Below are 17,191 nucleotides of genomic sequence, written 5' to 3' on the forward strand. Positions count from 1 at the left end.
TCACACACCCAACAATAGCGATAAAGAGCTGCTTTTAAAAGAGAAATATAGAGTGAGCGTGTTTAAGAGTGAGAGAGAGCAGGAAATGAAGGAAGAGAAAAGGCAGCAAATGATTACTTGATGTTTTTTATGTTGATGTGTCAGCAGGTTGTTCTCTGAGGTGACATTGCATCACAAAAGGCAAAAGCAAGATGAATTGGTAATTGAGTGACAGCACATGACTTTAGAAGTATTAATACTTTTAATCTTTTAATTTTGTTTAGGGTCAATTTGGCATAAAAAACAATAGACGGATGAATTTATGATTGTTTGGCAAACTGTGCAGAAGCAGCAAGTATATGTGAGCTTACATCAAACTCAGTTGCTTATCTGGTTATACTGAATATATAGAATTGCAGCTGGACACCGAGTCTTCTTCATTTCCCTGAAGACCAAACAGTAAATATCGCGCCCCCCCCCCCCCCCCCCTTTTTTTTTTTTTTTTACACTGGTGCTAATTTTCTTTCTTGTTCCCTTTTAGGTGTCGGAGTTTCTGTCAGCAATCAAGGCTTTTATAGAGCACATAAAGCAGAAAGAATAGGCTGTCCTCACCCCTGAGGCTAAATAAAAACTTGCTACACACGTCTTCACAGCATGTTGCAAGGGATACATTTGTGCGTGCAAAGTGTGCACATGCGAAGTGAGTGTGGAGCCAGACACAATAAAGGAAAATACATGGGAGGGGGCACTTCTTTTTCTAAGGATTTGAGGGAGATAGGTTATGTAGGTCCCTTTTACTCTCTCCCTCTTTCTGTCACTCTCACTCAGACTGAGTGAGAAACACCATCTCTCTGGCTGACTCTTCATACCAGTGTGGGCTTCTGTGTAGGTTGCAATACGACATTTGTTACTAGAGATTTAAGAGCTGTGGCAAGAAAGAAAAGGCGTGAAGCAGGGGGGGGAAAAGGGTAACGGTGATAGCTAGAAAATAACCTAATTTGCTCAAGTGAAGAGATACCACACAGGGATTTTCTAAGTGCCTCCAATTTGCACAGGTAAGATGTTTTATCTCTATCCTCTCTCTTGTTGCATGCACTGACATTTACAAATACAGATTCACACAAGTAAAGAAACGGACAAAAACATATAGTGGTTTTTTTTTTACTAATGTTTATAGAAATGTTTATTTTTTATTATATTTATTTTTGATTGTTTTTAATTAAGGAGTGCGTATAAATATAATGTGTCTTAGTCTTATTTGCTAAAAATCAGAACTTCTAATTCTAATAGTTGTTTGCTGTCATTTAATTTTTTTTTAGATTTTATTAGCATATATATTTTATAAATATCTTCATGAAGCAGTCATCACAGAGGGAACATACTGGACAAAGTCATAGGAACTCTCTGTGAAAAGGGGCTCAAATGCTGTACTAACGTAGTCACTTAATAACGCTGTCATTAAAGTGGGTTCCTTTAGGATGATCGGCAATTAAGACCATTGGTCAGGTTTGAACGAAGTCTGGCAAACAGTGTTTATAGGGGAGAATGAGGCAAATTAAAAAGCATAGAGGGAAGGCATCTGTGACAAGGCGCATCAGTGCTTATTAGTCCTGAAAGCCAGCCATCAAATCTGAATCATTATTGTATAATCTGGTATATTTTTCATCACGCGCACTATTTCTGCAGGCTGTGGGGTACTTGGTGTATTTCATACTTCTGACTGCATACACATGTTAGAACAACGTGTCTGTGCTCTATTTAGTAATCATTTAAGGGTGTTCAGGTGCAAACTAGAAATGTTTCCATTTTATAAAATACAGGAGTTTTGATGACATTTCTATGAATTTACTTATGACGTTATTATTACTTATTGATTTTACATCAAGGGATTTTTACAAAACAAAGATAGAAATTATCCACATAACACAAAAACACACAGTCCAGGGTCTCATATTGAATGTACTCGTGCAAAACACCAATAAAGATTTAGAGCCAACTATAATTTTGAACTGCTACGGAATCAAACTCATTTCTCTTGGGCATGACAAATTTACGATGATGATAACTTGCAGAAATACAATTACAAACTTTCTGGATAAAACACACAAAAAATAGGTATGTGTATATCTTTAACAATAGAATACAAGATATGTCATTTATGGTCAATCAAAGTAAAAAACTGAAGGTATTAAATTAGAGATGCACCCACTTACCAAACATCGACATCTTCCAATACATGCTGATTGCTGTGCAGCAAGTGTCATCGTCGTGGGTGAAGAGGTAAAAAATGTACTGTACTGAATTTTTCAGTGATGTGACTTCATTTTTGTGTTGCTTGTTTTGGGAATCCAGCTCACACTACTGAATTTGTATTCATTCAAGTTTGCATAATGCTCGTATGTATCCAGAGCAAAACAGAGGAATTAATTTTTTGCAACAAAAAAACGAATGAAATAATAAAAAATTAGATGAAAAAAAAAACATCATCAGCACTGGCGTTCTCTAAACATGAGCGTAGGCACATAAATTCACAATCTGTGGGGAAAAAAATCTGGTACTCCATGGCATCTGCAGCACTTTGCATCTCTGTGCATGTCTAATTGAATAGAGATGCAGAGTGGTTGGTGCACACTGCCACAATTACCTAGCCAAATACTGAACAGTATTAGATTTTTAGGTTAAAACACACGCATGTGCGCACACACACGATCGCAAACAAGACCACAAAATCAGGAACTAAAATTCTTCTTGCGTGAATGTGGAAACAGCCAATATGAGCCTGGATAAAGAATTTCACAATGTGTGGATTTTGGAAAAATAAAAAATGCTGAGTTGAACACTACTACATGATCGCAAACAAGACCACAAAATTGGGAAATTAAACTGCTGAAAGTCCTTGCATGGATGTGGCAATAGAATAACCAGATAGGGAGAATCTGTTTTGTTGGCTATAACATGCTCTAAATGCTTTCTTCTAAAAAGATCTTCTTAACTGGAAAGAAATGGTTACGTCTTTTAGTTTTAATTCATCATACCCATAGGTAAGTGTAAATTTTTCTGCCCCTTGCAATCACTGAATGTTTATATGTGTGTGTCTGGACAAGTCTTAAGTTGTTCCTAGACAGAGCCAATACTATTAGGCAGGCTCTGACCTCTCTTAATTAAAGGGTCAGAAGGTCATAAACATTTAGGAGTCAATCATTAGCCCTGCAGACTAAGAAAGACAGTAATGCTGCTGTTTATAATTCCACTGTTACTGTCTTGAGGATGTTTTAAGATAGGATCTAGCTTAGACTTTCGCAACAGCACCAGTTCACACAGAGCGTCTTGTGTGTAGAGACAAAAATATGCCATCCAAAGTTGTTAGGCCAGCAGTCGCTGAGGGGTCTGCACTGGAATCATCAACAGGCAATAATGTCGTCCAGGAGCAAGCCTACATTCTTAATTCAAATAATGAGGGACACCATTAAGCTACCTCATCAGAATTTCATAGACTGAACCTTGACCTCATTTGTGTCTCATATTTGTCCAACCTCTGCCTCTTTTTCTCTCAGGATGCCTCAGCAGCCTCAGAATGACAGAAATACAAGAGTTTTATCAGTTTTGGGTTAGGAAATGTCAGTAGAGTCAGAGAGGCCACAAAAAGGTCAACGTAAAGAAAAATAAGGACAAGACAGCAGACAAACTGGGGTGCGAGAGAGTCTAAAGGAGTTGCTCTTCCTGTTTTGCATTTTGAGGGTTCTCAATTCCCATCACGCTTCACAAATTAGCTGCAGGGTCTGGATGGCTTCCACAAAGGCCATGGCAACAGTGTTACTAGGCAAGGGTAGATTTCTTTCAAGCTGTCAGATAAGGTAGATAGAGTGAGGCCAGATGGGATGAGAAAACATATTCCTGCTCTTGATTATTGGCACGTGCAGAACAAATTTGTAAATGTAACACAGAGCGGTCTGCCAGCAAGTCTAGCAAGCTCCAAAGTGGCGAATGCTGCTAAGCAAGTGATGGTACTAACAGGTTCTGAATTTAACATGGAAAATTGTCAAACATGCTGAGTGAGCTGACTGATTCACTAGAGTGGATCTTTCTACTAACGATTGTATCAACAGTCTGAAACATTTGTTCTCTGTGCGAAGGGACAGATAGCTCAGATATGCTCCCACCTTTCAGAGCTCGGCCTTAAAATACTGATATTTTATTGTGTTCTTTATTCTTTATACAAAAGCCTGAGAGGCAGATTCCATCTTGAGGATCTTAGCATTCTACTGCAGCTTCGCCATGGGCTTAATTTCAGCCTGACTGGGATCATGACCCTTTGAAAAATTGTCAGACAGGATTTAATATCAGTGGCAAAAAGTGACTCATAAATTGTGATTTCTTTTGGCTGTGATGGTGAATCTTTTACTTATTGATGTGTGTGCACTGCAGAAATAAGAATTTTTGCAAAATTTTTTAAAGCTGGTACAAGTAATGCATGCTCTGGAAAGGTCACACATGTCAGCCTATAATCTTCTGCTCATATTGAATTGGTCTGACACCTACTGACTGGAAAGCATCAACCCATTCAGCTGCACAAACTGCACTGCAAAAACTAGCATTTGATATGTTTGCTTCTGGGGATGTCAGTGCTACTAGTCTGGATTGCCATGAATTTTGTACTCCAATTTTAAATTTTCCTTTTGTGTCACCATCATGTTTAGGAAGTCTCTCCAAAACTATTGGATGGGCTGCCACTGAACTTGAGATGAATGTCTTTCGGTGGATGAAGTGAATTCTATTTTTAAGTTGCTCCTGATTGCATTGCTCCATTCACTTTCTCACTCACTCATCTCGCTGTGAGTGGTCAGCAAGTCTTAAGTGTTCTTTAAGTGCAAGTCCATAACATGCCTCACAAATTTGCATTACGTTATGTGTGAACACAGAGTTAGGAAAGGAGCAATAGATAAAAGTATGCTAAATGCTAAATGTTTTACCCCCATATATACTGTTTAAATGCAGTTGCTGCAGACTACAGTAAGAATAAAAAACTGAAAAATGCATTATTCATAGATTACTGAGTAGAATTCAGCTACCAGATGTTTAAACTTCCGTCTTGTTCAGGGAAAACCTTAAGTTTATCCAGGCACCTTCCTGGAAAACAAATAAAATGTATGACACATAAATATTTGGGTTAGTGTTCTGAATGGTAATGTGTTTCCCTGTACACAGAAGGAGGCTGATGCTTTGTTTTTGTTCCTCTGTGAAAGCTCTGTCCTGACTGGTGTGCATTGTCTCCTGGAACACTTTGCACTCAGTATCCACAGCAAACAATTAAGTTGGAACTGGGCATGTTGTTTTTGTTAGTAGATGAAGACCAGTCTATTACAAGTCATGATCTGCTTAAAAAAAAACTTAAGGGAACAATTGACTCATATGTCACATTTTAAAGAAAGAAATAGTCAAGTTGAAAATCTTTACTGATAAAAGACAATGTAATTTATTGAGAGCAATAAGATGTCACTGGAAATACAAAATCATCAACCTTTTGAGAGCAAGATTCAAAATCAGCCCAAAAAAGCTAACACCAAACCTCTGATCCTCTGCTTAATAATGTTTCGTTTCATCTGAGCTCGCTGGGTCCTCTGGTATTTAATTTAATTTGGCATAATGTGCTTTCTTTTGATCAACATAGTACATAGTACTCTGTAATTGTTCCTCAAAAGCTCATGTTGCAATGGAGGCCTCAGATTCTCTCTCTGCTATGTTAAGCCTTTACTGCACATTTTCTCCCATTCGCAAGATCACAATATGCATTAGATCTCCCCAGTACAAGTGCCTTTTGCCAAACCCACAATGCTCTGACATGAGGACTATGTCAAAAGGTGAAAGAACTGTACTCTAGCTCCTTTGATCACAGTATGTAAGTTTTACTCTTGCTGTAGACCTTTGGATATTTTTGGATGCAATGTCATAATCTGCTTTCATTTGTTGTTGCCACTTTAGAGGATATTGCAGTTGAGAGTTACACTCTTCCGCATCATTAATCGCAAAAAATAAGATCAACTGGCAGATGGTGATTTGTATCATAAAGCAAATAAAAGGGAGAGTACTCAGGCGCTTCACTGGTTGTGCAGTTATGGGTGTGTACGACTTTGTTTACATAGCCACTGCAATTTCCCTTTTTTCCTTATAAAGTCAAGTCAAGTCAACTTTATTTGTCAATTCTGCCACATGTGCAGGACATACACAGAATAGAAATTGCGTTACTCTCAAACCCTAGTGATTAGAAAAATGCAAATAAAATAATTAAAAAGTAAAAATTTAAATAAATACAATACAATTTTACGTATAACAAAAAAAAAACGCTATGCAATATACAATATACAATATTCAAGTAAGAAGGCATAGTGGTGCAAAATAGGCAAATAGTGCAAATGGAGATTTAGTAGTGTACGGTAAGAGATAGTGTAACAACAAAGTCTTATGAGGTCCAATGCTTAAGCAGTCCAATGCTCCACAAAGTGACTGGAGCAGGCCAGTGAGTGCGTCAGAGAGTGAGTGTGTGTGTGTGTGTGACAGAGTTCAGTGAGACCGTGGTGGAGAAGAGGGGAGAGGGGGGCAGAATCGGGAGGGAGTTTAGCTTCCTGACAGCCTGATGGATGAAGCTGTCCTTCAGTCTGCTGGTCCTGGCCTGGAGACTCCGCAGTCTCCTCCCTGACGGCAGCAGCTTGAAGAAGCTTTGCATTGGGTGCGTGGGATCAGCCGCTATGCAAAGGGCTTTTTTAGTGAGACGGGTGCTGTAAATGTCCTGGAGGGAGGGGAGAGAGACACCAATGATCCTCTCTGCACCTCTCACTATGCGTTGGAGGGTTCTATGGCAGGACGCATTGCAGGCTCCAAACCACACAGTGATGCAGCTCGACAGGATGCTCTCGATGGTGCCTCTGTAGAAAGTGTACATGATGGGGGCTGGAGCTCCTGCTCTTCTTAGTTTGCGGAGAAAGAAGAGACGCTGCTGTGATTTCTTGGCCAGTGCTGTGGTGTTGTACGTCCAGGAGAGATCCTCTGTGATGTGCACACCCAAGAACTTGGTGCTGCTCACTCTCTCCACAGACGCTCCGTCAATGGTCAGAGGAGCATGTTGGGTGTGCATTCTCCTGAAGTCCACAACAATCTCCTTCGTCCAGGGCATTGATAGCAAGATCCAATTAAATCTTTCTGTTGCGTTCCACTCTGAGTGAAAAGAAGTTGTTTGTTAATTTGCAATGCTTTAATCTTTCTGCACCTGCCCGAATAGCTGGTTCTCAAATTCTTCACCATCTAGTCTTTTTTTTAGCAGGAAAGCCAAAGGATAAAGAAAAAAGGGAGAACATATCAATTATAAATCCTTGTATGGTTTCCACCCAGACATCTTCAGGTGGGGGACATGGGATATGGCAGGGTCCTGAAACTGCACTTGCAAGAACTCAGTCTGTGTTATTTTTATATCTGGCTCGCTTTGTGCAGTTATCTCTTGAATGTGTAGGCTAATAGCTGTAATAGCTGAGATCAAGTCCAAGTGCTTTTGAGTCTAAACTGCACTAAGTATGGAACCTAATACTTCAGGGGAGCACTGTTCTTTACATGGACAGCCCATACTCACAGATTTACAGGACAGGAAGTCTGCATCTGTACAGAATGTCAGAGTTCTGTTAAAATCACACAGCTCGGTCAACCAGTGATGCCCTGTGACTTCAGTTTAGCTGTGCTCAACACATAAGTGACAGAGTTATTATCACTGCCTCTAAACTGTCTGTAACGGCCCATGTGAGTGCTAGAAATACCAGATGGCAATAGCTGTAATGGAAAAAAGGCTGCTGGTCCTATACAAGTTCAAGGGAAAATAGCCTCCTTTCTTGACCTCTGTAATTGCGCTGCCGCCAAATTCATAGTCTTAGTCTGTTTTTCTTTTCACACTGAATAAAAATATAATTGATTTTGTAAATTTTGGTCATTCAATATTACAAATGGGAGAATTAGCCGTAGCATTGTCCACTAGTTCTTTGGCTAAGCCTTCAAAATCACGAGTCATTTTTCTGTTTCATTCAATATCTCCTCATAGACACTAATAGTGGTCTTTGTACTATGTACATACTCACTATTACTGTAACTGTAATCTCATCAGCCCTATTATTTTAGCCTTTGGATCATAAAGTTTAAGGTTAGTCTTGATACACACTGATAAGGGGATTTCTCACCCACTGGCAGCTTTCATATCCAGCAACTCTTCTTTACAAACAAGGCATTTTCAGCTGTACCATTTGTGTTTCGTGTAAGGCTTGTATGATTTAGACAGTCGTTCCCTTTGTTTTGTGACTGGGGATTTTTTAATACTCCTTCTCTCACTTTGTGGGGACTTACATGAGTGCTGGGGGAGCTAAGCTTTGGTTTTGGGTCATTTTGGGACTTTTTTGCTTTTTTTTTTGAGGTCATGACATGTCCCTTATTCATAAAGTCTTTCAGCTACCCGGCAGGTTCTGTATCCTTCTCTGCACCTTTTTACCTAGTGTACATCACCACCAAATATGATCAATTTGTTCCTGCTGACAGACCTCCTTAAAGGCACCTTAGTTTTCTTTGGATTTTCTCTCACACTGGATATTTGCAACAGTGATCTGTAAACTCCCTGACTGCAATATTACCTTCCTCTTTTTTGTAAATACCCAGTTTTATTTAGTTAGTTATCTAAACAGGTTTCATTAGAAAATTATTTTCTTTTTTACTCTGTGCCATATTTTCAAACTTGCTCTGTACGTAGTTCTTTGTATGTGGCTTTAATCTTTAGAGCCCTCTCACTTTCATTGTACAAAGCAACAGTAATCCAGCACTACTGCTCTCATTCTGCAGCTCCACCCTCATCTCAGCCCTGACATCATCATTTGACAAGCTTGCCGTGATGGAGTGGAGGTCCTGGCTTTGAACTAAGTCGTTACACTACTTACTTGGTCCATGCACACATTAGTCAGTTGTTGCCATCTGCGCTGTCGGTAAAGCTGCACAGACTCTCTTTAACTCCCACACCTTGCTCTGTCTACTTCACTCGCTTCTTCTGCAGAATTGGCAGTAATGTGTCGTTGACAGCTTATTTTGGCCCCTCACGGCAACTAAAATAATGTGTAAACAGAATAATAAATAAACAAATAAAGCTTTATACGAAAAAGTACATTGGCAGATATTTGGGCGTAAAAGAAAACACACTTTACAGTTGCCACACATGTGGTGTAAGGTTTACCACGGTGTCTCCAGATTCTTTTATAGCTGTGTTCAGTGTGGACCTGCTCCCATCTGTGGGGCATCAGAGGTGCCAGTTCTGGTGTTCTCTGGCAAATGGCTCTGCCATTCAGACTGTATGGTGCTGGACTATCACACTAAAGGATGATGGGCCTTCATGCCACCCTAACGGAGTCTAATTTTGGTAAGAAGCATCCACAAGAGCAGCCTACTGGAGGTCATTTTGTAGGTCTCTGGCAATATTTGCTCTCTTCCTCACTGTACAAAGAAAGAGCTATTATTAAAAAGGAGGAGGCCTCTGATCGGGTATCATAGTCACACAGGTCCTCTTCCCCTGTGACACCTGTAAGAGCACTGTGGTCACACTGCAACCTGCATCCAGGTTTAGATGTAGATGAGCTATTATTCCACTGCTGACTCAGTCCCCATGTACAATCTCTTCCAGCTCTTCTTGTGCAAAGCCTTGTCTCGTAGTTTTTTCCTGCCAGGCTTGAGAGTGACCTGGGTGACAAAGAAAATGTTTGTGTTACAGCATGTATGGATGTGCCGTTCTTGGGCAACTGGGCAAAATGTGCAATCAGAATGGGCTGCAGTACCATCTTATGCTACCTTTACTGCAATGCATACGAACAAGAAAAAAAACAGACCCAGAGATGGATAAAGAGAGAGCAATGATCTGTGGCCACCACCTGCTAAAATCTGTATGCTTTGGGGCATTTTCTTGTTCTTACCCTCCTGTGCACCAATTCTCACATTTAATTCATCACAGCAAGTGAAATGAATACAGATTCCTAACTGGACTGATTGATATCCCTTTGATGATTAAGTATAATTTGTATTTTTAAACACCGATTAGTTCAAGAAAATATCTTTAAAGTCAAATGTCAGCGTTATATTGTAAATTCTCATATGTAACGCATGGATACATTTCCATGATAGCCAAGGACGCAGCCAACACAAAGCCTTTATAGATGCTGACTGAAAATGCCAATTCAAATAGCACATTAGATATGATGTTGGTTTCCACAGCTCCAGTTTAATCAGGACAAAACATGCTATACTCATCTTTGTCTCTGTCCTAAAGTTTTGTTTTTGTTTTTTCAGATCAATTTAAATCAGTACTTGACTTCTTACTCCAATGGCAAAAACAAGACAGTTAAATGTGAAAAGTTAAAGTTCTGGAGGAAGTGTTGAGTCTCATTCAGTGTAGCCTGATAGTCTTTTAGAGAAAAAGTAATGTAACTGATAAGACATGCTGTAATACAAGCCTGTCCAGACACGACAGTTCACTCTGCCACTGAGGAAATTAATCTGAACCAATAATTTTAAATTTGTATTCAACCTATAAGACCTGTTACCACTGACTTTCACTCTAATTCTTTTTAAATTTCGTATACTTCAGCCTTTTCTCCCTGTTTCCCTTCTTCAAGAATGGCTTCTTAAAAGCCACAGGTGCTCTGAGACCATTTCTGATGAGGCTTTGGTGAACAGTAGATGGCTCAATTAAAAGGCTAGATGCATGTCTCAAGTCCTGTGTTAGATTCTTTGATGGATTTTTCCAGTTTCTTCATGAAATAAATTTAATTTACTGTTCATTTGCTCTTTGGCAGTCTCCTTGTTTGTGCAATAATATTCTTTTACACATGTCAAACTGTGTTTTTATTTATAAAATCAAAGAAACAAAAAGAAACTGAAACAAACTGTGTTTTAGCAGTAACAAAGGGCGTAAAGATATAATTAAAAATTGGCTCATGCGAACCCAGCCCAATTTTTACTCTTTAAGTGTGCGCGTGTGTGTGTGTGTGTGTGTGTGTGGGAGGGGGGGGGGGGGGGGGGGGGGGGGGATATATGTGTGTATTCACATCATTTATGTTAATGAGAGTGTGGGGAGTGAGTTGGAGGGTGGGGTTGGCTGCTTTTAACTATGTAAAGCACTTTGTGCTACATTTTTTTGTATGAAAAGTGCTTTATAAATAAAGACTGATTGATTGATTGATTGATTGATTGATTGATTGATTGATTGATTGATTGATTGATTGATAAGTTTTCATTATGTGTAGAGACAACACTAGTTCCCTTGTTTGGTTAGGCCTTTTTTATGTAATGTTTGAATCATTCAAAGATCAGTGTTAAGTGGCTTAACACACACAAAAAAACATTCCTCTATAAATGAACAGGTATAAGAACTGGACTGAGAAAAAAATAGCCAATGTAAAAACAAAAAAAAACAAAAACAGAAAAAAACAAATTGCTGAAAGACCTTCAGAAAAAAAAAAAAAAAAAAAAAAACACTTGCTAGCATTCACTCCAGTAATTATCTCCACGATTAACCTCCTAAGACCCGAACTCTTCCATGGCATGCATTTTTAATTTCTCTTTGATATTTGGGCATGTTGGGACCTGATGAATGTAAAAACAAAAAATTTCCAGATTTGGTTTTTTTTACCTGTTTTTTGTTTCTGAGAAAAATTTGATCCACATATGAGGACATATGTTTAAAATTTCGATAGAACGGTGGCAGCATGATGTCCTTGTAAGTGGATATCCCTCCCTTGTAGAGCAGAATTTATTATTTTGGTCTAGACATCCCAAAATGTGATGTCCACATATGTGGACGCCTGGTCCTAGGATGTTAAGATTTGTCATGAATGCATACACACATACACAGAATCCCAAGGTGAAAAGACCGTTAAGCACAGTTGTAATACCCAGTATTATATATGTTATTATTACCCTGAATGATGATCATACCTTGAGTGACATATTCCTGAAACCAGTCCCGAGATGTCTGGGCATGTCCGTGCACCCTGTTGTGTAGTAAATTGTTATTAGATTAAAAACACCCTCATATTACCACTCATCTATCCATAACAATCACAGATTAATGATTTATCTAAGACATAAAATTCATGCAAAATAAAGTTTTAGAGGTGTACATAGTCATTTCTTCTTTATGATCTTTTTGGTCTGTGGATAATCCGCTTCTAATAACTGCATTTGGGCTAGCGGTGCCTAGACCTGGGAGTTGTCAGTTATTCTAAGGGAAAGGAAGGCGTATAATATTCTAGTGCATGATACATTACATTGAAAAAAAATCCAAGGTGATGGAAAAAAAAGTGGATCACTGGATAACTCAGTAAATCTTTTAAATCATTTCTCAAAAGAAGCCATTTATTCTCAAACCTCATACACAAGAAAGTAACTTAGACATTATTCATTTCTTCCTATAACAGTTTCAGAAGAATTATGCAGGTGAGTTTTTAGTATCCTGATTCATGCACAAAATAAATCAAACCTCTGCACTGGCATGAAGATCATGAACTATGAGTCTGATGACATATTTGCTAAGGTGAATCAGATCCACCATTTTTAACTGCTGTCACAGATAAGCACCTTCGTGGCACTTAGAACTAAGAGATAATATACAGGAGTACACATTAGATCAAGATCCATCACTAACAGGTGACTTTTGGATCAAAACAACATATTAGTCAATGTGGTGAAATGAGAAGCTGAAAAGCCACAAGACATAGCTCATTCACATTAAAGACTCAGTATGCAACAAGGTCATCTAGCTTACTAACATGCAGAGTACAGATATCTACATTCTGTGTTCAGGGTTACGATTTGTTTTTAGAACTGAACAAACCTCTTGGATGAGAAGTGAAACATCTTCACAAATGTAAAGGAGTCCTGGTGCCTTTTTTCAGCCTCAATATACTTTCAAGGAAGAGAGTGATACAACAGAGCTGTGGTTGTACTGTAAAGTTATAAAGGAACCAACGTTTGTTTTAGTCAACTTTCCAAACATAATTGAGTTAATGTGCCATTATCAGAATGGGAAGTTGCATTTTACATATGCAGCTAGCAACCTTGAAAACCTGCATTGAAAAAACTCTCTATGAACACTATTTATATTACACATACTTCACCACTGGAGAAATTGTTCCAATAAATTTGCTGCAAACATAAAGTTATTTAGGTTAATGAATTTTTACCCACTATAATTGAATTCTGTCACTTCAGCGTTATTATGTTGTCAGTCTACTGGATCCCTGAAGACTACAAAAATCAATGGCTGATTTTCCATGCAGTATTTATTGGATAACTGTTGATGGTGTCTTTTTTAAGGCTGGCGTGCAGAGACATGGATGTCTTCATGGACAAGGATTTCAGTATGACTGGCAACACAAGTCATGAAACATCACGAGCAAGAATAGAAGGAAACAAAGACCAAGGACTCAACCACAGCGACCCCTTGGACATGTTCATAGGCATAGAGCTCCTTCAGCGATACAAGCCTCTCTTCCTGCCTCTGTACTGCCTTGTAGTGGTAGTAGCTGTTGTTGGAAACTCCTTCCTTTTGGCTTGCATCCTGGCTGACAAGAAACTCCACAATGCCACCAACTTTTTCATCGGTAACTTAGCAGCAGGTGACCTGTTGATGTGTTTGACTTGTGTTCCGCTGACAGTGTCTTACGCCTTCGACAGCCATGGCTGGGCTTTTGGAAGACCTTTCTGCCATTTGGTTCCCTTGCTGCAGTGTGCCACAGTCTTTGCATCAGTGCTTTCACTTACTGCTATTGCTGTGGACCGCTATATTGTTGTAGGTAAGGGACTTGACATTACCATTACTGATTAGCAGTAATTTACTGTACGTTCAAAAGTTAACCTTACTATATTCCAAAATGTGTTTTCTGTAATGCGAAATGCAAATTGACCACACACAGATTTAGTCTCCTGATACTGAGATGACCAAGCTAAAATAATTAGAGACTTCTCTAATTTTTACACACTTCTATACATGGCCACTTTAATTTCGGTATGAAATAACATCCTTATTGTTTTTACCTAATATATACTATATCTGTATTTTTTCCTTGTCTCAGCTCATCCAGTACGGAGGAGGATTTCTGTGTGGGGTTGCGGTGCAGTGACTTTGGGTGTCTGGCTTTTATCTTTGGCCCTGGCCGCACCTCCATCGTACTACACAGACTACCTGGACCTGCGGCCCACGGGCATTGACCTGGTAGTGTGTGAAGAATTCTGGCCAAATAGTGGCAATCTGCGGCTTCTCTACTCTTGCTTCATTTTAATAACCTCGTATATGATCCCACTGCTGTCAGTTAGCGTATCCTACTGTGCCATTACTATCAGTTTGAAGCGCTATTCAGTGCCTGGGGAGCCATCAAACAGTCAGCAGCGCTGGAGCCAAAGGAGGAAGAAGACGTTCTCTCTGCTGGTGGCCTCAGTGCTGGCCTTTGCCCTGTGTTGGCTGCCTCTCCAGGTGATTCAAGACATTGATGAATTCTAACCATTACTCCATTAATCCTTATCTATAGGCATTAGACAAAGAAAGTAACATTTTTCTATATGTATCTGTTCGAAACTCATAACCTCAATAGCAGCAAAATGATGCAAAACTGCAGGTTTAACTACTATTAGGATGATTCAATTTTATGCATCATTAACTATGGAAACCCAACATCAGATATTTGTGTCCACAAAGCCAATATTATGTCCACAATGAGCCATGTAAAAGGCTAACAGATTAGGATTTCATTGTCACATTATTGAACTGGAAGGAAAAGTTGACACTGCAATATGGCTGCAAACACTCAGAGCCTTGTTTCACTAAAAGCACTTTGCGTGCACTGCTTAAATGCAGATCGTAAGTGTTGGTAGAGTCGCATTTCTAAAGTCAATGTTGCATGCAAATTGATAAATTCGTGGCTTCTGCAAGGCTCCTTCATGACTTAGGAGAAGGGTATTTGTCATGGCTAGTGAAACGTGTCCAAATGAGTCAAAAGTGAAATGATCTGGTTTTATAAATTGCAGTTGGCATGTTGCAAATCCTGCTGCTAAACACCGAAACTTAACTTGTGACGTGGAATGATTTAGTATTAGCGTTCAACCAAATCTAATTATGCTGGCAAATTTCACATTTCTGAAATCCATTACCACAGTTCAAGCTGCCTTCTAATTTGTGATTTTCTAGGCAGAAAGAGAGGAGCAGCTTGGTCAGACTTTTTCAAAAATGTTCCTAATAGTTTAAGAAGTCAGTGCTGATTCGATGCAATAACAACTTTTTCCATTGTGTTTTGTAGGTGCTGAACCTGTTGCTGGACTTGGACCCGGACTTCCATATTATGGGCAAGCGCTACATAAATGTCTTACAAGTATGTTGCCACTTAGTGGCTATGAGTTCTGCATGTTACAACCCTTTCATTTATGCCTCACTGCACAGCAAGGTGCGAATGCACCTCAAAGGTTATCTCTGTCCTTGCCATAACCACCAGAGAAGGATGGTGGAGAGATCCAGTTGAACCCACAATGCGACTGTAGCAGCTCTTGATATGCAGAGCCCATTCTTATCCGCAAGCTAGCACCTGCACCCCAGCATGAGCATTAATGTCTGAGACATCCAGGAGAATACAATGAGGCTGTTCAAAATTTATTTAAACCATTTTCTTCATGCTTTACCAGCATGTTGTGACGTCATGGCATTTAGTCCTTTCTTGTAGCATCTCCAAAGGTAGTAGCTAAAAAAAAACAACTAAAAAAAACACTGCTTACAAAGAAATCCAATGATGGTAAAGAAAAAGAAGACCAGTGAAGAGTCCACTGGGATCCCTGTGTTGTGCTTAGATGGCAGTGCTGCAGAGGCTACGCAGACGCTGCAGCTTTGAAAAGGCCAGCGGGGGTATAAACAGTATTCAGCTGTAGCAGACTTATGCTTGAGCTTGAGATCATGGGTGTTAACTCTGGTTACATGGACCGGTTTGCTTAAACATTAAACACTTGACTTCAGGGAGCTGACCGTACAGTGAACTCCTCAAACCAAACGTGGATCAGGAAAATACTAATGATGGTTTTATGTTGTCCACAGAACTGAATGTCATTCAATTATTTACATATATTATTGGATAACAAATTGCTGGCTATTTTTAGGTTTATTAAACGTAATTAGGTGGTACAGTCTAAGTGTGTTGTATGTGTAAATAAATATATATTTGTGTTTTTGCATACATGCTGTATGCAGTCTCTTCATTTTCTGCAGGTCAAAACCACAGTATATGCAATAATGATAAAAATGCATCTTACTGTATATGACACCTTGCAGCAGTATTGGAAATTGTCTTCAATTACATCTTATCAATACCAAATTAATAAAGGATTTACTTGAGTGAGAGCTCATAGTTAAATGTTAAGTGCTCTGGCTCTACCTGACAAAAGAGACTGGCACAATAATTAATTATTAGATAATTAAAGCACAGACAAAAACAATAACTGTAAAGCATTACTCTGCTGATGCCGTTCTCATTGACTTGCCATCAAGTATGAATAATGCTTTCATAGGCTGGGTATGAAGACTCACCAGAGGACATGCTAATGTGCTCTAAATTGCAAGCAAGCAGAATTAATTTTTTTCATTCGGTTAATTAGAAAGCTAAAATTTTCATTGATGCTAATTTCTGTCTATGTAGATCTGTCTAGAGCTCTCTATTTGGACAGATAAATGAATGAATAGATAGATAGATAGATAGATAGATAGATAGATAGATAGATAGATAGATAGATAGATAGATAGATAGATAGATAGATAGATAGATAGATAGATAGATAGATAGATAGATAGATAGATAGATAGATAGAGTACATCAAATGCAATAATGCAGGGTAAAATGTCCATCAACAAATCTAATCAGCCCATTCAAAAATAGCAAACACCATTTGCTCAAACATATCCAGTGAACCTTTAGTGCAAACTAATGAGCCACCGCTCCCCAGCTAATGCTCGCTGATGCCAACTGTCACCTTTTAACAATCAAATTACTTTGCTGTCTGTTGCTTGGCAGCTTGGTTGGCTTTTCTCTCTAAGTAAACCTTGAGACTGCATTCACCCCTACTCAATTGGATTTTTGTCCTGATGCTTTTTTCTGAAAGGGTTTAAAATAGTTATTGT

The 17,191-nt window shown here is 39.0% G+C and overlaps 1 protein-coding gene across 1 annotated transcript; it reads left to right on the top strand.

The window, feature by feature from the left end:
• Positions 1 to 861: 861 nt before the first annotated feature.
• On the top strand, positions 862 to 16,820 carry LOC146694046 (prolactin-releasing peptide receptor). The gene is made up of 4 exons (XM_085430128.1): positions 862 to 1,034; positions 13,357 to 13,835; positions 14,115 to 14,512; positions 15,333 to 16,820. The coding sequence occupies exons 2-4, from the start codon at positions 13,373 to 13,375 to the stop codon at positions 15,549 to 15,551; spliced, it is 1,080 nt and encodes a 359-aa protein (XP_085286254.1). The 5' UTR covers positions 862 to 1,034; positions 13,357 to 13,372; the 3' UTR covers positions 15,552 to 16,820.
• Positions 16,821 to 17,191: the final 371 nt, after the last annotated feature.

The sequence above is a fragment of the Copadichromis virginalis genome, linkage group LG14 (assembly GCF_057382275.1).
Source record: "Copadichromis virginalis isolate Kocher_CV1m ecotype Utaka linkage group LG14, C_Virginalis_male_GT1.1, whole genome shotgun sequence".
In the NCBI taxonomy this organism is placed as follows: Eukaryota; Metazoa; Chordata; class Actinopteri; order Cichliformes; family Cichlidae; genus Copadichromis; species Copadichromis virginalis.

What these genes read in the sequence shown, in the direction of transcription:
- LOC146694046 (XM_085430128.1), top strand. Translation starts at nt 13,373, where the DNA reads ATGGATGTCTTCATGGACAAGGATTTCAGTATGACTGGCAACACAAGT. An exon ending in GGACCGCTATATTGTTGTAG is followed by an intron (nt 13,836 to 14,114) that starts GTAAGGGACTTG and finishes TCCTTGTCTCAG; the next exon opens with CTCATCCAGTACGGAGGAGG. An exon ending in TGTGTTGGCTGCCTCTCCAG is followed by an intron (nt 14,513 to 15,332) that starts GTGATTCAAGAC and finishes TGTGTTTTGTAG; the next exon opens with GTGCTGAACCTGTTGCTGGA.